Here is a 23,120-nt window from a genome sequence, read left to right on the forward strand (position 1 = left end):
TCTTAAGGATATAAAAACAATGATACATCTGCGTACGATGATGTTTCCCAATTAGAAACGTATAGACATAACTAGTTGAAGTACTATTTAATATTCTCCAACAATGACAGCTCTATTCTGCAATATTCCGACGTGTGAATGTGGCCCATCTGACACAATGGTAGCAGTCATTCTTTCAAATTTCGTGATATGTGTGGTGTATTTTTTCCCTGTTTCTCTTCTTTGTGCTAGATCACTTTACCCCATACTATTACACTGATAGAGTTGATAATTGCACTTTTATTTTGAAAGGCAAAAGCGGAAGCTAGTTTTTTCTAGCTAAACATTACCGACGATTCCTTCTTCTCCGTTTCCTCCTGCTTCTGCTGCTTTCTGATGAGCTACATCGGTTGAGCCAAGCGCATACCCTAACTACATGCCAGGTGATGCACTGAGGGTGGTTTTCATTAAAGACCACCCGCTATGCAGTGCTGGTGCTCGGCGCACGGTTTGTAGGTATCAGTGTGGTAGGACAGACTGGGTCCAGACATCAGGAAGCTGAAGAAAAGAGAACTGTGAGAGCAGACAGAAAGGAGGCCACGGTTCCCCCTCACACACATACACACATCACCACGGCCTTGATGGTGATGTATGCAAGGAAACCAGCAAGAGTCAGCGATGGGTAAATCAAGCACATACCTTAACATTTAAAAAAAACAATGCGTAGGTTTTACTTCATTTATGTATTTGTAGCTCGGGTATTCATGGATGCTTGTAGTCGTTAGCCATTAGTGCTACCAGCTAACAATTTGGCTGCAATTAGCTGTGGGTCCCGGATATCTCCTGTACTAAATTGACTAACTTTAACGTAACGTTAGCTAACTGACAAACCATGTGTATACAGGGCAGATTATGTAGGATATGTTTAAAAACATCAATTGTTCTTTACTTGTGACAGGAAGAGCAAACAGCTGTTGCTAAAATGGCAAATCAGGCTAACTCAGCTAACGGTAGCTAATAAGCTAACTTGCCTTAAATATTTACCAGTAAGTGCGTTGCCAAAGTAGGAAAACTAACATATGCTAACCGTGAAGGCGCAAACTATCTAACAGTATCATTTCTTCTGTGTATCTCCACAGGTGCAACGACAGAAGGGATTCACAATCCTATCAGGTATGACACGTCCAGATTGTTGACGGTTACCTGTCAATACTCTCCAATTACGTATAGCTTTTCAAGGTGTCTAGTATTTCTCCCTTAAAATTTGAACCGACATCTTCATATTGTCATGTTTGAGCTGCAGCAACATTACTCAGTAATATTGTCTCTTAATAATACTGTGATAAAGACTTTGTAGGCATGGATCTACATGACTTTCACAAAACTTGACATAAGAGGTTCTGTTATGCCACTGTGTGTCACGTGTTTGTCATGCTGGGTAAATTTGGCTCTGAAATTATTTTTCAGTCACACATATTCCACACCCATTCTATTTTACCCAAATCAAGGAAAAATTACAGTAACTAGCAAGCCACAGCCACTCCTTATGTGTAATGATATTTCAACTCTCGAGTTTAGAGCTCAACAAACTATTAATATATTGGCCTCACAAGAGTGTAAAGCTTTTTTTATATATATATATACTTAGCCTATTAAGAAGCTGGAGACAATCAGGTACTTATTATCTTTTGGTTATGTTAAAATACCTAATCTAGTGGAAATCAAAACATCTCCTGCTCCGTGACTCAGAGGATGTTAAATTCAGCTGCTCCAACCACATGATTTTTGAGGATCCGTTTTGTTTTCACTGTGCTGTAGCACATGGTGTAGCACTTCCTTGGTGATGCCTGCTTAGTGCACTATATTTTCCAGAAAAATGTGAAGAAATTAATGTGAGCACATCTCAACAAGTGTATCCGCCATTCTTTGTAGACCCATAAATCTCAGCCAAAGAGCCAGTCCAGCAACCTTCACCGTTACGACAAGGTGCGCGATGGCTCCTCCGATCCCACGCCCCCTTACAAGATGCTGCGACGCTCAGACGAAAGTCCTGTCAGCCGACATGGAGACAATGCTGGGCATGGCAAGGCAAAAACCTCTCACACAGTTAGAGGAAAAAATGGTAAGCCTGGAGCTGGTCGTATTTCACATGCATATAATTCAAGTTCCATTTTAAAAGTCTGCCATAAAAGGAAAAGAGAGTATCTTAGTCCCATAAAACCTCAGACAGATGGAAAATCAACAAATCCCAAGTCTTCTGATAAATATCAGTGATCTCCAGGGGTAACTTTGGCATCCTTTTTGTGTTGATCTCTGACATACTGTTTGGACTGTTTTTTCATAGATAAGGTTTTGGATGGTTTTGTTATGTCACTGCCATCAGATTACAATACAGCTACTCTACTACTGCTCACATGTAAATAATGCAAACCTGAAACAATAAAAGGCTATTAAAAGTGTTAATTATTTTGCAGCTGTTGCTGTCACTGAGGCGTTATTCCTCTGCAGAACATTGTGTATTTTCCGTTATTTGATAAATGGCTTTGTTGCAGGGACCAGCAGCTCTCCTCAGGAGAACTCTCACAACAACAGTTCCCACCATGGCTCAGACTCACATACGACTCAGAACAAACCTGCAGACAGGGTAAGACTCTGTCCAGCCTTATCTGATGATGTACCCTCAGGGTTTCCTGTAGAAATTGCGGTCACGCTGCTTTGGAACATGGTATGCGGGACATTATGTAGAGGCATCTCTCTCTGTCTGTGTAAACGCTTTGTCACCAAACACAACAACAATGCATGATTGAAATGTAACAGGCTCTCTCTATAGAGTAGATGATCTGATTTGATTTTAGACTGTCTTGTAAAAAGATTTTGCTCATTATTCAGTGGCTGAGCAATAAGGCCAAATACTCATTATTTAACATTGTCTAGTGTGACACTGACAGACACTGGTTTGTCAGCATAATGTATACATGGCCGCCCTCAGCACCGTCTGTACATCTATATGCTAATCTAAAGACTCACACCACACATAACATTAGTGACATGTAACAGGCTTGAGCAGTAAGTGTAACGACCTAAACTGAATTGAAGATAATTCAACATTTTAGTTTGTAACATGCGAGAGGCACTAAAGTCTACCATAATAGATTTATAACCTTAACAACAATAATGAGAAATATAGTTTTTTTTGTATGGGGTCACACATTAAGTTATACTTCTGTCAGGAGTTAATGCAAAATCATTAAACTGCAATTCATGTAATTCAAAACCTTTTTGTAGCAATGGTGAATGTCAAATCACATCCTTTTTTTTGTTTGTGGTAATAGACCCTGCTATAATCTGCTATTGCTGTTGTCCATATTTATCTCTGAAGTCTGTCTAATATTTTTCCATAAGAGAGATCTGTGCAGTTGTAGATGAGGAGAAAAAGGACGAGGCAAGTTATACCCCTCCTGGTTTTGTTGGAATGACTGGAGTTGTCAGTATATATGTGATCATTAATATTAAACATACTGGCTTCCTTGCAGACTGAGCAACCCTTATCCATTATTAAGGCTGAATATTTCCTTCATTAAGGAACTTGGGCTTATGTATACTGTATCCATGTGAAGTGACACTTTTGCATTCTCAAGTTGTGATCATATTTGAAATCAAAATAATCCTTAAAGGAACATATCAGTGATTTGAATATGACTTAGTCTTGCTTTTTCCAAAGTTTCCATTCACTTCCATATAGAGTGGCATGAAATTAGTTTTGAAAATAGCTTGAGCTGTGTAATCCATCACATCTAATACAAAGTCCACATTCAGTTCACATTTTGCAGTGGTACTCCTTAACTTTTCACAATGTCCCCCAGTCTTTACAACACCTCCGCCTTGTACCTCTCTTCATCAGGACCCAGCAGATGACTGGACAGAACACATCAGCTCCTCTGGCAAGAAGTACTACTACAACTGTAGAACTGAGGTTTCCCAGTGGGAGAAGCCCAAGGACCTGTTGGAGAGGCAAGCCTGCTTGAATGACATTGCAACATATGTGCACTGAAACACTAATTGAGATCCTCATTCTCATATATTCCAAGCTCACACAGCGCACCAGTCGTAACTAGGCGTAGAGTTTAGCTGCGGCCTCCATCCTGCACATCGTCACTTTAACATTCTCTGTTTAATCTGCTTCAGGGAACAACGACAGAAAGACTCAGTCAAGATGGCGGCGAACAGTTTCCCCAGGGACATGGACTACAGACAAGAGGCCTTGCAGGACAAAGCCACAACAAGTAAGTTTGGCTCAACCTTCGTCATGTGTTTCAAGTCTCTACACAGCCTCTAAGATTGTTCAGCCTCCTCCAATCACTTTTTGGATAAATATCTGAGATACAGAGAAGGTTCTTCAAACATACACGCTCAGAATAAATATTGTGCTAAATAATACTGTGTTCTCCTGGTCTGCTTTTCTTCAGAGACCACATCAGGGGACCAGTCCACAGCAACCAACGCCAGCCATTCCTCCTCTTCCTCTTCTTCTCAGAGCCTGAATTCTGCCCCTGGTGCTTTAGGTTCCACCCCCTCCACCATGTCCTCCTCCTCTTCCTCCTCTACGGGGCAGTTGCTCCAGTCTGCCCAGTCCCCATCACCAGCGCTGCTGCAGGACCCTGCCCTCCTACATCAGCTCCTCCCAGCTCTGCAGGCAACTCTGCAGATGAATAATGGCAGTATGGACATGGCTAAGCTCAATGAGGGTGAGGGCACGAAAGACAACACGAGCATGACATTTCTTTCACTTCCACACATATTGCCGTCTTCCATGGTGTCTCTTTGGAAGGAGTCATCATTTCCTGCACACAGTGGCTTTGATGCAACTTTTTGGTGCTAGATGTGATCCTGTATAATGATTAAAACAACACAGAGGTGACTACTGCAACACTGCTAGTTAGTGGATTTACTTCACACTGGAGGTTATATTATATTCAGCAATGAGTCAAGTGTGTATCCACAAGATCAGATATTCTTTTTGAATGGAGATGGTACCTGTGTAACACCAGCCCCTACAGAGTGTGCTGATGTAGGGGTTTGTCTGTAGCTTTATTGTTGCTGCGTTAGAGAGCATCTACCAGCTCATTTACACTTTGTCTTTTAGACAAAAGTGTTTGCTACATCAGTTTAACCTACAGGAGTTTCTGAAGGCGTTTAATGCATTTTACTGCCACGAGTCCAAAGGCTGTGGAGTGAATCATCTGTCAAGCGGCCAAGAATTACTGCTGCCAATGATAATGAGGGGCTCAAATGACAGAACAAGTCTGATTAATGCTGTCAGAGAAAATCCTAATGATCGCGTCAAGGAGCCTGACAAGAAAGAAGAGGAGTATTCACATCATCATGACAAAAATGTTTTTGCAAGTGTCTCCTCCATTATTGTTTGAGTGATGAGTTGTTATGGCTTTGTGCGGATGTCCACAGAACGTTTGAATTAGTTGAACTTTAATCTGAGCTGCTCTGACATTTGTGGGCGGCACCAGGCTCAGTTAACCACTGCTTGAACTGAAAGATGGACAAAAAGCTAATTACCTGTGTTTCTGAATTCCCAAAACTGTACAAATACAAACTGTCCTCAGATCGAAACCAGACAAAAAAAAGATACTCACTTGGCAAAATAACAGTATGTAGCTCCAGCTCCCACATTCCGCACCAACACAGTGACTGAAATGTAGCAGTCCACTGCTCGCGACATTAGCATTGTAGCTAAGGTGGCAGCGTTCAGCAGACAACTTGTGGATTGGTTAATGTGCCGACCAACACGCAGCACAAGACGTGTGTTTATCTGCTGAGTGACTGACACATTACACAAATATGGGATTTACAGTCTGCTTACACTGTGTTATTGTTTCTACAAGGATGAGCACTCTGTGCTCTTTAGATAAATATATGAGGGAGACTTTCCCAGCAGGACTAGAGTGAAGGTCTGTTATAACATCTTAACGTCAAGTCTTTTTCCAAAAACACACGTTGGAAGAAAAGAGTTCATTGTATATTTGCACCAACAGAGCCTAAGTAAAACCAGAACTTTTGTTTCAGAAGAAAACCTCATTTCAAATCCCATTATGTTCTTCCATCCTCAGCTCAGATGACAACAGAACATTGAACAAAATGGCTTTAAGGTTGAATTTCATAGATGTGGGCAAAAACCAGTTATGATGAGTTAACTACCAAGGCAGTAACACCTTTTTTCATTGGAGGTGTTAAATCAGTGGTTCTCACATCAAGGACTCCTAAACTGTCACAAATTAGACCACAGACCCTCATATTATAAGATTTTGCCCCAGGGGCCGCTTTCTGAAAACCATGACCAAAGTAGTCATACATTCTGTCATTGTGAAAATAAATTATTACTCAGACCCCACTTTGAGAAGCACTGGTTTCAGAAAGAAATGCTGAATGAGCTAGTTAGCTAGCAGGCTAGCCTAGCCTAGCACGCTAGTTTTTGATATAACGCTGTGTGTGTCAAAAAAATGTCAATGTCTTTCCACCTCTTATCTAATGGGACTGTGTTCTGCTGTTGGTAACCTGGGCACGCACCTGTCATTCATGGTGATTTTCTTGCTGTTCTGTCTGTGTGAACCTGACACGCACTGTGTGCTTGTTGTTAAACTTTCCAATTGTTTGCTGGTAAAATGACACTCAGATGAAAGGAGTCATCTTCCCACCGGTTTGATTCTCATCTTAACTGTGTTTTCTGACTTAACTGTGTGTTTGTGCATTCACCTGTTGTGCATCTTTGCTCACTCACCTGTGTGTGTGTGTGTGTGTGTGTGTGTGTGTGTGTGTGTGTGTGTGTGTGTGTGTGTGTGTGTGTGTGTGTGTGTGTGTACACGTTTCCTCTTTCCTCCCTCCAGTCTTGGCAGCTGCTGTCACCCAAGCTTCCTTGCGATCTGTGCTTCATAAACTCCTCACTGCTGGACCTGCTTTCAACGTCACTGCTCTGCTCTCAGCTGCTCAGCACTCCAACCAAGGTACGGCCTCCTCGCTGTTTCTCACCATCTGCTACACAGACTAATTCCCTATTTGTTTTTAAGGGTTCTGCTCTCCCCAACCCCACCAAGCTTTTAAATAACTGTTCTAAATATTCTTGTTGACCTTGAGTCATTGAAATTCAGTATTTCATGCAAGTTAAGTGTGTATGTTGTTTAAGGGGTTTTTAGATTGACTATAGCTATGCACAAGAAATATTGTCATCTTGCAGTTGGCCTCCTTCTTGGCTGGAATGGAGGCCAACAGTCAGTTTTTGCATATGTTTGAGCTGATGCTTCCACATTCCTCCACACCAACATTGTGTCGTCTATCCTGTGTCTTCTGCAGCCCAGCACTCCAGTCAGTCTCCTGTCTCTCTGACATCAGATGCATCATCACCCCGGCCGTACGTCTCACCACGGAACGGCACGCCACAGAGCAACCAGAAATCCCTTCTCGGCGTGCATCCCAGCAGCATCACATCCTCACAAACAAGGGTGAGCAGCTCAACCAAACGACACACAGAAAAGTCAGCTTTGGAGAGTAGAGGGAGTACTTCCTCTTGTTCCTGACTCAGACTCTCTCTCTATCTATCGTCTCCACTTTGTTATGACTGCCCTCGTATGTGTGATATCTTATCTTTCTGGTTCTCTAGCACATACTGATGCGCTTATGCCCCTTCTGTGTTTCCTCCTGACTGCAGGGTAGTATGTCTTCAGGGAAGCAAGGGTCTGTCACCCTGTCTCAGTCCACAGAGAAGCGTCCAGAAGACCCCAGAACTCTCCAGCAGAGAAGGTAGAAGTTCAAGTTCAAAATCATTTCAGCGCAACATTTCTTTTTGTGATGATAGATTGTTTGGATGTAAATAAACAAATGAAATGTATCTAGTTGTAATTATGCAGTACCCTGAACTAGGATGTTAGTTTTTTGACATGCAATTGTAGCTCCTTACTTCAACTTATCAGTTTAGTGCTAAAACACATTGGTGATTTTGGTTATTGACCCAAATGTCTTCAACATATGCAGTGTTAGAATTATTCTGTTAATAAATAAGAACAAATGAAGGTGTATACTAAATAATCCGCAGTGTTCATGACTAACATGCCAAAATATCAGTTCCAATCAAAGAAAAAAAACTGCAGTTGGATTTTATTTACACCGTCGACACACAGTTCACCAGTTGTCTCGCTCTAACAGCCAGGAGATTTTATGCCCGGGATCAAACATGTCAGGTGCTGCGTTGCCCCATGCCCCCCCCAACAGCACCAGCCAAACCCAGGCTGATACTCCCGGCTCCTTCACTCCCACCCTGGCAGCTCATTTTGATGAGACCCTCATCAGACATATCCAAGGATGGCCTTCAGAGAACACGGAGAAACAGGTACAGTTCACAAGACTGCTGCTGTTGCTTTCCATGTGTTACAGAGATATGGGATGCTTATCAAGGTTTATACATCTGTGGCATTAAGCCAAAAGTGTTAGTGCAGTTTTTTTTAAATTATTATTTATTTACTGTTGGTCCACATGACACCAGTTTACTTTTGTACTTAATTTACAGTTAATCTACTTTGCACATTTGCCCATACTGTGATTCTGTCTCACATATCACTTGTTACTTTTTCCACATTTGCATTGGTACATTTTTCTGTTCACTTAGTGTGTATTTAGTACTGTCTTATAGTATTTTTATTGTAGTTTCTACTCCTTTTATTTCCTTCTCCCAACTGATTGTTGAGCTGTTGTAACAAAGCATTTTCCCTGCAGGGATCATTGATGTTTTTGTGTGTGAGATTAATGAGCAGTACAGATTCAAGGGGCTGCTAGAACAAATATAGACTTTTATAAAAAAAAGTTTTCATCACAGCAATATAATCACTAAATCATCTCCATGGCAACTGAGAAACCCCATCCATAGAGGAAAACAATGAGTTGTGGTTGACAGCTTCTGTGTCCAGGGTCAAGAATAAACCTTCACTCAACTTTGAGTTTTGTTTAAAAATCTGAAAAAAAAAAAACATCACAAAATCAGCACGTTAGTGTTGATGTCACTGATGCTTTTGTTGTAAATGTGTGTAGGCGTGACTTATCAAAAAGCACTCATCTCTTTCTGTCAGGCGGCCCGGTTGCATGAGGACATCCACAACATGGGCAGTTTGTACATGTCAGAGATCTGTACAGAGATGAAAAACCTGCGCTCCCTGGTCAGAGTGTGTGAAATTCAGGCCACACTGAGGGAACAGAGGTGAGGCAAATGTTCAGATTTGCATAGACATGTGCATCACCTGATAACAATACACACACATTCATTCATTCATACCTTTTTTTTTTTTTCCCCTCCTCAACTACAGAATCCTGTTTCTGCGGCAGCAGAGCAAAGAGCTGGACAAGCTGAAGAACCAGAACTCCTACATGGTGTGAGCACCTGAGCAGAGAAGAAAGGATTTGGATGGATGGAATAAAATATTGAAATAAAAAGAGGAATAGACATGGACGGCAAGCTGCTACAGCCTGTTTATTCTCTCTGTAAGAACAACAGAGAAAAGCTGTTAGAAAACAGCGGCTGACAAAGTGAAGGTCCATCATCCTGAACGTGTCTTTTTCTTTTCCTTACTTTATTTTTTAAAAACTTGTTTTTCCAGTGTCCACCACATGAAATCCTCTTGCTGAAAGGTTAAACTGACAGTTCACTGAGTTGGACACTTTAACCAAGTGGACATAAAGGACCTGAGGCTCTTTTCAAACAGCACCTTTTTGGACTGTGAACCTTGGATTGTGTGTATTGTATTGGGTTAACTTGTTTTCTGGTGTGTTTTGATGTGTAGTAGTCAGCAAAGATTCATTCTTGGAAAACTAAAATAAATCATCTCATAATTGGTGTGACGCAGTTCTCAGGGGGGGATGAACAAACCCGTTCACTCCCCAGACTTCTGAAATGGACTTTGTCATGCATTGAAATGTATGGATTCAATGGCAGTGATGTTACTGATGTTATTTTTTATTCACTATACTTGTCAGTGGTTTTGCCATCCCAGTGTGTCTTCGAGCTGGTTGGTTTTACACATCATGACATGAGATTAGCGAAGACCTTTGACCAGACCTTTACTTAAATGTGCTTCAGTTATTTTGTCCCACTTGATGGGAATCTGCTCTCCAGTGGTACAAATTCACTGGGGAGTTATGGTTAGTTATAACAAACACACTCCAGATGTTTCAAAGCCATTTTGAAAAAGCCTACATTATTGGACCTAGGTTGGCTGCTAGTACATAAGAGGTTATATTCATTTGTAGCCCTGCTGGCCATTTTCTTATCCCATCTATTTGTCTTTTTTTGTATAATTGTCGGCATTTTGTTTCTCTCCCAATTCCAATTGGGGAAATATTTCATTCCTTTTGTGCAGCTTAGCAAGAGATTGTGTAAAAGAATAGAAAAGTGACTGAATACAGTCAAGTAAAGCTAAATTATTGTTGCACATGATCAATTACGTCCTGGTAGTCATCGAAGATCGATGGAAAGATGTTTTATTTTTTCAACAAGGATACTCATTTTGTTTTGTTTGTGTTCACCTGTCGCGGCTGCAGCCCTTTTATCAACTGACTCTAGCCAGGATACTTTTTTAAAGGGTTCATTCATGATGAGAGGGTATACTTTTTATATAAAAACATCACATTAAACTGCAGTCGTACACTTCTACACCCATAAACTAAGTTCCTTTGTCTCTCTGCTATTCTTTTCCTCCTCCTTAAATAGCTTCCACCAGATCTGATGTGCACACTTTTTGGGGGTGGGGGTGGGGAAGGGGGCTTTGTATTCCATAAAATATGAGAATAAAATATTATACCACACCTGCTTCATCTCCACTTACTGTTGAGTCTAAGGGTGTGTGTGAGCTGTATGCTTTGAGTAAAGTTTGGGATGAATTATTCATTTCCTTGGTGACAGCTTTGAGAAATGTATGTGCAATGTGATCAGACCATGCACTTGGTGTAGGAGTCTCCATGGTCCTCATGGTTTGGGGGCTATGCGCTGTGAAACATCGTGACACATTAATATTTTCAATCATCATGAATTTAGGTGGCTTCTGTAGATTAGCCGTTGGAGAACAGCTCCTCTGGCCACAAGATGGGGACAGTGAGCTGTCTTACCTTGAATCTGGTTCTGCTTATGTGTGCCTTTTTGTCCTCTTCCCCCTATCAGATTAAAAACCTATTACTGCACATGTCACATGTTAAATGTAGCCTGAACAAAAGCAGAAGGCTGGATAGAATCAAGTTGACCTGTGTTATAACTGTGAGCCAACCCTGAGCCAATACACACATATAGGTACAGAGATGACAGAAGGCCATAATACAGAGCTGCTTACTGACGAGACAAACTCATGATGGAAAATAGCGGGTTCAACATGTTACAGTATTATACTAATGTTGAGTATATAGGATAACATTGAACTTGACCTTTTACTTCGAACACCTCAGCAGCTTTTCCTGCTTGCGCAGCTCCACAGTGAGCTTGTGAGCCTTCTGCTTTGCCCCCCCTCTCTGTGGGTCCACTCACACTCTTGGCAGACTGTTTCAGAAGAGTCAGACCTTTGCCGCCAATCTAAATGAAAACTTTTGTTTTTCCCAGGTGCAACTTTTTACTAATGGCTATATCAAAATATCCTCCCATTAAACTTGAGAGAGAGAGGCAAAACACTGATGTACCAAAATATGAGTATTATATTGTACATTGGCCAATATTTTTATTTTTCTTATCTTTTTTACATAAGCACAGAAACATTTTTGCTAAGAATCGCTTGTTCATTGACGAGCTTTGGCTGTGACCAAATTATGTACAGAGTCTGCATGCAACAAATTCCTCTTTGGTTATTTGCTTGTTAAGCGCCTTTGACCAAAGAGCCGGGGAGTCCAAAATGGTGGAAGCTATTGTAGCTTAGGTGTGTTGCACCTTTTATTTAACCTCCTTTGTTCAAGAATGAACTTCTCCACTATGTTCGATGTTCGGTTTCAGATAACAGGTATAGAAAATGGATGAATGGATTATTATTTTTCATTGTGCCACTTCATGGTTCTAATGGCGACACTGTTTAAGCTAACGTTAGCCGATTATCGATACTGACTCATCTCAAAGGTGTTTTAAACCGAAAGCAACTGGACTTGGTTGTTTGTCTAGGAAGACGTTTCACCTCTCATCCAAGAGGCTTCATCAGTTCTTTCTCGCACCTGACCAGGCTGGGACTGGTCCAACTATCTGGTGTGGAGACCCAGGTATTTAACCTCAGGGAGGGGCTTTCACAAGGCTGAGCCCTATTGTGTTATAACGACAGTCGTTGGAGTCACATGCCACTTGTGAACAGTTGTTTCTCTTAGAGGTTAAATTGTTGAATTTCCTGGGAAGGGATGAAAGGGCAGCATTGTAAATTGGAGATAGGTGGTGTCTGAGGCCTCCTCCCCTGTTGAGGGATGGTTTCTCTACTTTCACATAGATGGCTTCTTTCACTCCTCTTTCAAACCACCTGTCCTCTCTGTCCAGGATGTGAACCTTGCTGTCCTCAAAGGAGTGGGCTTTCTCCCTAAGATGTAAGTGGACAGCAGAGTCCAAGCCTGAGGAGTTAGCTCTCCTGTGTTGGGCCACATTGCATTGGACTGCATACACCAGGTTGCTTTTTCGGGTGTGTGGTGTTCCGTCTTTGGGGTGTACCAGTCTCTGTCTGAGTGTGTTGCTGGGTTTGAAATACACAGGGATACAGTGTTTGTTGAAGATCCTCCTGAGTTTTTCTGATACCCCAGACACATATGGGATGACTATGCTGTTTCTCTTGTTTGGTTTTTCTTTCTCAACCATTTTGCTACTTTTCTTTCTGGAAGCAGAAGCAGTTTTCACAAAGGTCCAGTTAGGGTAACCACAAGTTGTGAGGGCGCAACTCAGGTGCTTGTGTTCTACCCTTTGGGTCTGTGAGCTGGTGGGTACGTTATCAGCTCTGTGTTGCAGGGTTCTGATAACACTAAGCTTGTGTTCCAGAGGGTGGTGTGAGTCGAAAAGTAGATATTGGTCTGTATGTGTGGGGTTTCTGTATACCCCAACGTGGAGGCTCCTGTCGTTTTTCATATGGACGTCACAATCTAAGAAGGGCAGACAATTGTCCTTGACATCCTCTCTGGTGAACTTGATGTTTTTGTCCACTGAGTTAATGTGTTCGGTAAAAGCTTGCACCTCTTTGGTTTTGATTTTAACCCATGTGTTGTCCACATATATGAACCAGTGGCTCGGTGTAATTCCTTCAAAGGAGTTCAGAGCCCTGTTCTCTACCTCCTCCATGTATAGATTTGCCACAATGGGGGATACTGGTGAACCCATGGCACAGCCATGTTTTTGTCTGTAAAATTTGCCGTCAAACTGGAAATATGTAGTGTTTAGGCATAAATCCAGAAGCTGGCAAATGTGTCCGGGTTTGAGATTTGTTTGGTTTTGCAGGGAGTTGTCCTGTGTGAGTCGTTCTCTTACTGTGGCCGAAGCCTCCACGGTTGGAATGCCGGTGAAAAGAGAAGTCACATCATAGGAAACCACAAAGTTTATGGAGTTTTGGATGTGGTGTGGGGTGTTGCCCACCAAAGGTGCCAGGATATTGGCTATGTGTTTGGCTATGTTGTATGTAACCAAGTTTATGCTGCTGACAATAGGCCTGAGCGGGGCCCCTTCTTTATGGATTTTGGGGAGTCCATATAGGCAGGGGATGGAGTCCTGGGGATAAAGCCGGTAATATTGTGTTTTGTCAATGACCCCTTCTTTTTGCAGTTGTTGTAGACATTCTATCACCTTCTTTTTATAACCACTGGTCGGGTCTCGTTTCAGAGTTTCATAGGTGTTAGAGTCGCTGAGTAGAGCAGAGATCTTGGCCTGGTAATCAGTTGTATTGAGCACAACTGTGCATCTACCCTTGTCTGCTGGGAAGATTGTGATGTTTTGGTCTTTGCCCAATGCTGTCACTGCTTTCCTCTCCTCAAACATGAGGTTGGAGGGGGGGACCTTGGCCTCGGACAACACTGCTGACACTTTTAATCTTAGCTGTTCGGCCTCAGTTTCGATTAGGTTGTTTTTCTTTATAGCAGATTCTGTAGCTGTAATCAAATCCACTATGGGTAACTCTTTTGGTGTCATGGTGAAATTTAGGCCCTTGGCTAGGACCTCTTTCTCAGGGTGGGTGAGTTCTCTGTCAGACAAATTCTTAACCCATCTGTTTTGCATTTCTTTTCGTGCTGGGGTGTCAGTTTTTTGCCTCCAAGTGAGTATGTCTGTGTTATTGTCAATATGCCGAGATTGTAGGTTGAGAAATTTCTTGGTTTGTCTCTCTTTGTTTTTGTTGTGTTGAGATAGTTGTGCATTTTGGGTGAAGTCCACAACTTTCTCCATGATGGAACCAGGTAGGAGTGATTTCAGTTTCTGTAATGAATGGTCAGCTTTCTCTTTTAGCCCTTCTATAGTGAAATTGACCTGTCTTATTCATTCGTTGACTGTCGTTATAACACAATAGGGCTCTAACGAAGTCGAAACCAACTCTCCACCAAGACAGTCACTCTAACGACTGTCGTTGGCACATGGAGCACAAAGGGAACCAATGACATCATCAGCCTTGTGAAACCCCTCCCCGAGGTTAAATACCTGGGTCTCCACACCAGATAGTTGGACCAGTCCCAGTCTGGTCAGGTGTGAGAAAGAACTGATGAAGCCTCTTGGATGAGAGGTGAAACATCTTCCTAGACAAACAACCAAGTCTAGTTGCTTTCGATTTAAAACTCCTTTGAGATTCTATGACCTGGACAAATGAGAATATTCACAGGCGGATACTGACTCATCAGTCTCACTCTGATAGCAATGAACAGAATAAAATGTTTTTTAACCACAGACACTTAAAGGCTTGTTTCACCAATATTACAAGAACAAAAAAGTCACCCAACAACAAAAATGTATTCTAACAACTACATGTATTCATATAATGATCTATTCATGCAGATAATGTTATACAGTATCTAATGTCATACCACCAGGCCTCGAAGCAGTTTCTTTTCTCTTAATTAATTCCCCACCACAAAAATAAAATATTGATTTATATAAATGTTTTTTTGTGAAAAGCTACACTACATCTATAATGTTGCCATAAAATCTAGTGTTGCAAAATGATGATTAAATGGAATCTTGAGTCTTATTTGTCCAGGTTTTGAGATATTGGCCTCTGTAAACAGAATTTCATTTAATGTGCTCAGAGCATTAGCACCTCTTCCGATAAGCAGTGCTTTCCAGAAATAAGCTGCAGCCCTCACTGTTTTCAAAAACCCCTATGAAATGTTTATCAGTTTCACTGTTTGAACAAAATATTTAACTTCATCTTATTTATTTCATACAAATCAGAATTAGAACACAAATAAAAACATACAAAACATGATAATAGCAATGAGTGAAAATGGGACACCCCAATAAGCTTCTGAGGCTTGTGAACAGGGGCCCAGGCACAGCATGTAAAAATATAATTTCAGCCACAGGATATCTAATTCCTAATATCTAATACTTAAAACCTTAACGAAAAACTAAATGATCCAAAACATCCACTAATACTTTTTAGATCATTAATACACCTAAAACTTCTGCCCACAGATTGCAGATATGCTTTAGAATCAATATTACGTTTCTTATTATTCTTCTATTTACAGTCAGTCATGTTTTTCAGCTTAAAGGCATGTGCACTTCAGTGTTTGTTTTCCTCTTTTAACATATGAAGCAAACTAAAAGCTGCACTTGAGAATTCTTGTTCTGCAGTTTAATGGTTAGACTGGTTGAAAGTGTCTCATTTGCATCTTATGTTGACATGTTTGATCTTTTCATTTTCATGAATTGGAAGAATAAGCATGAACGATGCCACTTAAGAGTCTTGTTTTTACTGTGTAGATCTCACTATAAAGTTTAGGGCGTATCTAACAAAGGAACTCCTTTCTATGCTTTTGCACTGGTCAGCAATTACCCCTCTGAGATCTGAAGCCATTCAATCTTTTTATGCATTCCTGGACTGTTTATTGTGTATTCTAACTTTTCCCTTGATTTCATTTATTACCATTTACTCATAGCACCAGAGAGCCTGCACCTAGGGCTTTTTCCAGTTGCTGCATTTGTGCAGAGATCACCAAATGTGTGTGGTAGAGCTGATTCATTTGTCCTCATATACTGTACACTATTGTCAGAGGACACAGATTTTGCCTGAAATCACAGTGTGCTGCTCTCATTACAAACCAATTTGCAACTTTACTTTATAGCAAAGCAGTAAATACAATTAGAAATTCTATTTACTTCTAAATGTGATCTGTGACTCACATTGACTGGAGTGACTGGAGCCATTAGTCTTTAGATTGGTCTGGCCTGAGATAATTAAGACAGTAAAACGGTATCATCTGGAGGCAGTTGTTCATTAGTGAGTCATAGATGTCTGTCAAGTGGCAATCCACCATCACGTCACCCCCTGGTTTGTGAACTGCCGTCTTGAAGCCTGGAGTTTGCAATTTGACCGTCGCCATCTTTGTTTTTTAAAACCAGTAGAAACTATTTTTGGAGGAGAAGGTGGAGCTGAGGAGGAGTGAGGGGTGGGTCTGACCTGCTCTGTACTCTGTCCTGATTGTCAGGCAGGTCATCATGTGTGGTGCAGTCTGTCAATCACTCGGTAGCCACACCCAAATGTATACCCTTCTTAAACATAGATTTTCCTCTAAATGGGACCATAATTTAAAAAATGAACATCATGTTGTATTGAAAAAGACTTGAAACCAGCGAGTGAGACCAGAAACTCATTAGGAAAACTGTCATTGTGGTAATAAATCAAGTGAGAAGTAGGGTCATTTTCCCTTAGATTTCAATACAATCTGACTTCTTGTTGCAACCGGTGGAGTCGCCCCCCTGATGGTCATTAGATAAAATGCAGTTTTAAAGTACGTCAGCATTGGCTTCACTTTTCAGACCTATTTTTATGAATAGTTATAGATGTCTGTTTGACCATCCCACTGGTTTAAATTGAATCAGATATATTCCTCCTAAATCACAGCTGATAATGGATCTGAGTCTGTGTGATACATTCAAATGCTCTTTCATCATGTTCATGGTGAAATAAGGTTAATCCAGCTTCTTTACAGACCTGCAGGCAAACCTCTTCTGTAGTCTGCAGCCTCTGCATCACTGATGCCAAGGCCTGGTCCAAGTTACCATCATGGTGTTGGCCTTCGGTAATTACCACAACTCTGTCCTTCCTTAACAGTTGGTAAACAGTGATGTGGAAAGCGAAGAAATAGGTGCAGCAGGATCTGCTGGTCGCTTTATTGTAGAACACATTCTCATTGTAGAGGCGCTTGCAGAGCTGGGCATGTGCAGCACATGTTGGCTGTTGCTAACAACAGTTAAATCAGGAGAGACTACAGAAAATGTGAGTGGACAAAACTTTTATTGCCATGTGCAGAACAGGAAAATGATAAGTGAGAGGGTCGTTGGCGGTTAGACCTCATAGTGATGTAATTGGGTCAGGATGGGGCAAGGTGCTGTGTGTAGTGTAGGAAGCCCCCCCCCAGATCGAGACACTGGTGGTGGTCCTGATGATGGAATGAAGAGGACGCATCAGATCTGGATGTGATGAGGAATGGACTCTGATGAGCTCTACCTAGACACTGGATGTGAAGACTGGAGGTGAAAGAGGAGAAGGAGGAGGAGGGTCGCAGCTCTGCCTGAAATGACAGTTGGCAGCTGAAGAGAGACAGATTCAAAGTTTGACAGTAACATGATTGGCTGATTAGGATTGTGGCGAAATATGATTAGTTTACCGATAATGCCCGTGGACAGCTGATTACGAGGAGCAGAGAGAGAAGACAAGTGTGAAGGAGAGGAGGTGCAAAAATAGTCTTCCTGATCGAACTTACGTTAAGCCTTATTACACAAGGACATGTAAAGCCATCATCACTCTCTGCAACTGGTCCAGCCCCCGGCCTTGGAAATATTTTATAAATGATGATTTCTCATGCAGTGTAGGCAGATGACTGCATTGTTGATATTTCTGGCTTTGCCAGTGCCATTGAATTGCCTGGATTCTGCAGCTCTGTTAAATCCTATCAACTACATCTCAGGCTAAGAAGAGAGGATTTATTTTACCTCGGGCTCCTTGCTCTCCCTGGGGACATAATGTCCCTCATTTGATGTGAAACAGAGGCGAAATTCTTATTTTGTGAAAGGATAGGTTCACAGTTTTTCATGTCTATTTGAAACAATACTCACATGCCCATATCTACTGAAACAGCCTTTGCTTGCTCTAATCATGCTACCAGTTCAGACAGGCCACTAACAGGTCTGTGACTTCAGAGGGCATATGTAAGTATTGTTTTAAGACAGATGACCAGTCCTCTAAAGGGAAAAATCAATAACAACCTACTCCTCAAATTAAATGTCTCATGCATTTTTAAAACTCTGCAATTAACTTGGACATTTACAAATGAGGGAGTCTCTAAGGATATACTCATTTGCAGGATACAGAGAAGCAGATATGGATATACTGTATGTGCAGTGTTAGATTTCACTGAATACTCCAGCATTTATGAATGATTGCTTAAAGTAGCATACCAGAAAGTGCCTTGGGTGACAGCATACTTAGTTCAGTGAGCCTTCTGGTTCTTCTGGTCCTTCTTCCTCTGCTTCCATGGCCTCCACTTTGGGTTATACTGGATCTCCCATCAGCAACAGCATTATACTAGTAACCATGTTAACTTCATCATGGTAACTTGTTTGATGACAAGCATGTGGAGAGATTCATCTCTTTCTTTGGTATGTGAAAATTTCACCAGTTATTCTGACAGTATTGTAAAATGTTACTACCAAAGCAATGAGAATTTAACAGCTGCTACTGTTTCACCTTTATTAAACAGAACTTTCAGTTTTAAATGTTTCGTCGTTCTGTAATCTATATAAGAGTGAACTATTTTTCCAACATCAGCAGGGATTTAAAATCTGTTGTGGGCACTGTGGACAAGATATTGCCCTTTTGCCCTTGAGGCACCTCAGAAACATTGTACTTTATATCATTCCTTAAACCCTGATAGGCTTGATCACTGTCACCTTATATAACAACCAATATATCTCCTCACCGGGTGATTGATAGATCCCATGGCTGCTGCCTTCGATCCTCAGCTGCTTACAGCACAGGTTAGGTCATCTTCATCTGCGCTTACCTTCTCTCTGCTCAGTTTGTTCCCTTCTGGGGATTTTTGTAACGTCTCCTCACACGCTGAACCTCAGTCAGCTGCTCATCAGTCACAGTGTGTGTGAGACGCTGGGCAGTCATAATGTCCTATGACCCCTTTTGCCAGTAGTGTCCTTGGGGGACATGGGTAACTGTGCTGATTACCTGTCATACTATATTTATTGCTGTCACACATTTATTTATAGCTCCCTCTGATTCAAGTGAGCCAGTGGTGGGCTCAGTCATTAGCCCAGTTTCTCTGTTTACCACTCTTTCCCTCTGCTCTTCAATTAGCCCTGTTCCCTCTCCACCCCACCTTTACTCCCCTCTCACCTTCTCTCACCCCCTTGTCTTTTCTACTCATCTCACCCTTTTCTCTCTCTTTTTCCATCTTTTCCCCTCTGTCCTTGTCATCCTCCTCACCCTCCTCACTGCCCATTTACACCCCTGACACCATCGAATCCCTACTACTCCTCTCCCATCATCACAGCCAGAGGGGTTACATTAGAGTGACCAATCTCCTCTCAAACTGAACTTACCATTGGGGGGGAGGGGTGGGGGGTTGGGGGATGGGGGGGTTAACTTTGGCTTTGGTTGACTTTGTAAAACTTTTGATAAATGAGAAAGCTGATGGCCAGTGCCTTTTTTTAAGTTCAGACTGTCATTGTCACGTGAAGCACGACTGGGACATGTGTCATTACACAGGCTCTCTAAACGTGGCAAAGATTTTAGTACACAACAGTACCTTTGATTTTCATTTCTCCATTATATCAAAATCATATCACAAAGGTTACACTTGTTGGATTGGTGGTCGTAGGTGGGGGGTTAGCAGTCTTGTTGCGAATACTCCATGTTGGTGAGGTATCACTCATATCTTGTGATTTAATATCGCAGGCCCTCTCAAAGCCTGGACCCAGAGGCCAGCTTAGCTATGATATATAACAGAGGCAACGACAGCAAAACCTATTGAAAATGTTTCTGTGTTCACATGAGTCCCGTGGTCTTGTTTATTAAGATGGGATGTGTGAATACTACAAAGAACAATGCCATTATCAAAGGCCCAGAGTCTTTTTTTGTGATCAGCCTCTGACTGTGAGCCACAGTTTCCTTCATGAACACATTTTCTGTTGCGTCTGTTTGCATGTTCTCCTTCTTCTTTTGTTTTTAGGGCCTCAGCTTTTTGGTTTATTCAGTGTTGCTACATGCTGGATGTGTAAATAGGCAACTGTTAGGTACCAAGTTTGCGATATCAACTTAAAAGGTGAATACGTGTCAGTGTTGTTGACGGCTTTGTTTTCACTGCCCCCAAGCGACCAAAGAAAATAAATTGTTACAAGCTTAACTTTGATAGTTGTTTATTTAGTCAGGAAAATTTTCCACTTTAGAGAAATACTGAAGATTGGAAATAACTTTTTTGGAGGTTTAAGATCAAAGTGATAAATTAGATATAAGAAAGCAGTAAGAAAGGGGGGTATGACAATCAGCTCGAGAGACAATGCCATAGATTGTTTTGTTAACCCTCATTTCACAATGTTTTGCCTAACCCACTCAAATCAGTGAGTGATCTCTGCAGCACCATGAGGGATGTGTCATTTACCAATACAAACATTGTCTCATAAACAATTCAAATCACAACTCTGTGGCAGTGAAGCACCTCAAAATTACAACGGATGCACCCACAGATGGTATTTCCTTTCTGCGTCTTTTGTTTGTTTTTGTCTATTTCCCAGACTAATCTGTGTTTTGCACCTCGGGGACTTCTGGAATCTGTCTGTCTTAACACCGATGACTCATATTTTAAATGACTTGCATGGAGAAGGTATAAACACGTCCAGTTACTTTTGAGAGTTGATAACTTTTCCCGAACCAAAATTACACTGAATGATTCTGTTGCATTACCAGGAGCACATCCGAGTAAAAATTGTTTGTGTAGAAATCACAGGAAAGATGCATCTGCAAAAACATGGTGTGAAATACAGAAGAGATTTCTTTACCTGTCACTACAGTAAATGTGACCTTATTTACACATTTCGTCTCAGCCCTGATTGTGTTTAAGATAGAGAAAACATACTATTGCATACGTAACTATAAATCCACATAGACACATATAGAATTGTATGTGTCTACAATTATACAAAACATCTGTCTTGTCGGTCTTGTATGACTTTCAGAGACTGTAACAATATAGACTCACCACAGGGGAGTGCTGTTAGTCAATGGTCAAACCTACTGATGAAGTTTCATAGAAGACGAGCTTCACATTGGCTGCTGTGACCCATGTGTGAATCTACCACAAACCCAGGAGCAGATTTATGTCTGACAATGCATCCGGAGTGGAAATGAGTGCTTGAAAGCAATTAACACGGAACAATTTAAATATTCTTCTTGGTATTTGTTCTGAGGGTAGACTTAGAATCCTTAGGGTTTCTAAATAAATTAAAAAGTGGTCAGAGCTTTGCTTGTATTAGAGTATTGTTGATATTTAATGTTCTTTGCCCTGTTGCACAAATCTACAAAGATGTTCAAGAAAACCACAAAAACCTGAACAGTGAGGCTGGAAAGGCTGGTGCTGTGGATGGATCACACCTATTACCACCTCACTCTCACTGAAGGTTTCACGGTCTGGGGTTATAGCAGACAGTCCATCGAAATTTACAAATTAAGCACATTATGGAAGATACTGAAGTTGCTGAAAAAAGCCACCAGTGGCTCTGACTGAAAAGAGAGGGATGCACGTTTGGGTCCTGACTTCAGAGTTTAGACAGTAATAGATACAGCATTGTTATGTCGCTATTTTGTTTGTTGTTACAAGTCTGGTCTTCTGCAGGAAACTGGTGAATCTTAATGTTCCCCCTATTAAGATTCACAAGAGTCACATTTGTGCATTGTCAGTGTACTGTGGATGTGCAGGCTTGAACTGCTGGAGGTGTGTGAGTTTGTGGGAGAGTATTACAATTTATAATGTAATCCTTTGACCCAAGTGTCACTTCTCTGAACTGGAAAGGCCTGTTTTATAAACCTTATGATATTCCTCCTCGAGGTCTTCCCTCCAACACAAGGTCTTTGTGGCATAAAGAACAGCTCTTAGCAAGCCATTTTCACCTACACTTACTTATCTATCATATTGGTGTATTATTCTAAGATAGGAAGGAAGGAGATGAGTATTTATATGGTTTCCTCCAGCCCACACGAGCCAGCCTTCACACTGACATTTGCATATTGTCTAATCTACTAGTCTAACATTAAAAGAAGGGAAACCACTTCCCATTCAATTATATGGAAAAGTGGTGTCAGATTTGTGTACCCCACTGTGCATGTGATTCAAGAGGAGTAAGGTTTTTACTCAAGGACTGGGTACTGTTGCTGGGTGGTCTCTCTGATGAAGGGGGGGGGGGGGGGTTTGAACACTTCAGTGCAACATAGTTGGTGTGATTAATTGTAGGCAAAATGTGTGGCATTTTCCTACCCTTTTAAAGGAGTGTTAGAAGGTCATGTATGTGCATTTTGTTTTTAATAATTGCTCAACATGGCACTTTCTCCTTATGGGCTGGCCTCTTCACATGGTTCCTGGCCTATATATTCCTATGGGAACTAACCATCTCTCCCCTTCCTTTATTGTGATTTCACTGTAATACCCACTTCACGATGTAAGTACTGTAGATGTGCTATAAGACCTGTTTTCAATAACAGCTGACCCATTCAATACCCAATGAAGACCAATAAACTAATTACACCCCAGATGAGGAGAGTGTGTTGAAGTCATTTTAAAAAGCCCTGAGCTGACAATATTCAGCAGAGGTACATTAATGGAACTGAAAATGGCATGACATTGTAGCCCACAGCTGGACTGTAAATGTTAATGCTCAATAACAATAAATA

General features: G+C 41.4%; 1 protein-coding gene and 1 pseudogene across 2 annotated transcripts; one reads left to right on the forward strand and one right to left on the reverse strand.

The window, feature by feature from the left end:
* Nucleotides 1-352: 352 nt before the first annotated feature.
* LOC139629215 (WW domain-containing adapter protein with coiled-coil-like) lies at nucleotides 353-10,833 on the forward strand. 2 transcript variants are annotated; one of them, XM_071491709.1, is made up of 13 exons: nucleotides 353-661; nucleotides 1,119-1,152; nucleotides 1,912-2,101; nucleotides 2,532-2,623; nucleotides 3,881-3,990; nucleotides 4,165-4,262; nucleotides 4,446-4,724; nucleotides 6,876-6,992; nucleotides 7,339-7,487; nucleotides 7,694-7,785; nucleotides 8,188-8,371; nucleotides 9,105-9,232; nucleotides 9,339-10,833. In XM_071491709.1, exons 1-13 carry the CDS (start codon nucleotides 621-623, stop codon nucleotides 9,406-9,408), a joined length of 1,584 nt encoding a protein of 527 aa, XP_071347810.1. In that variant the 5' UTR covers nucleotides 353-620; the 3' UTR covers nucleotides 9,409-10,833. The 2 variants fall into 2 exon arrangements, with proteins under 2 accessions (XP_071347810.1, XP_071347811.1); XM_071491710.1 differs by lacking the exon at nucleotides 6,876-6,992 and having other exon boundaries at nucleotides 357-661.
* Nucleotides 10,834-12,144: 1,311 nt separating this feature from the next.
* Nucleotides 12,145-14,738, reverse strand: LOC139629525 (uncharacterized; annotated as a pseudogene).
* Nucleotides 14,739-23,120: the final 8,382 nt, after the last annotated feature.

The sequence above is a fragment of the Trachinotus anak genome, unplaced genomic scaffold (genome assembly GCF_046630095.1).
Source record: "Trachinotus anak isolate AG129_WGS33_773 ecotype Australia unplaced genomic scaffold, CSIRO_AGI_Tana_v1 ptg000012l, whole genome shotgun sequence".
In the NCBI taxonomy this organism is placed as follows: Eukaryota; Metazoa; Chordata; class Actinopteri; order Carangiformes; family Carangidae; genus Trachinotus; species Trachinotus anak.

Coding starts and splice junctions, on each gene's coding strand:
- LOC139629215 (XM_071491709.1), top strand. CDS start 621: ATGGTGATGTATGCAAGGAAACCAGCAAGAGTCAGCGATGG. Junction 2,624..3,880: donor AGAACAAACCTGCAGACAGG/GTAAGACTCTGT, acceptor TCTCTTCATCAG/GACCCAGCAGATGACTGGAC. Junction 9,233..9,338: donor GCCACACTGAGGGAACAGAG/GTGAGGCAAATG, acceptor CCTCAACTACAG/AATCCTGTTTCTGCGGCAGC.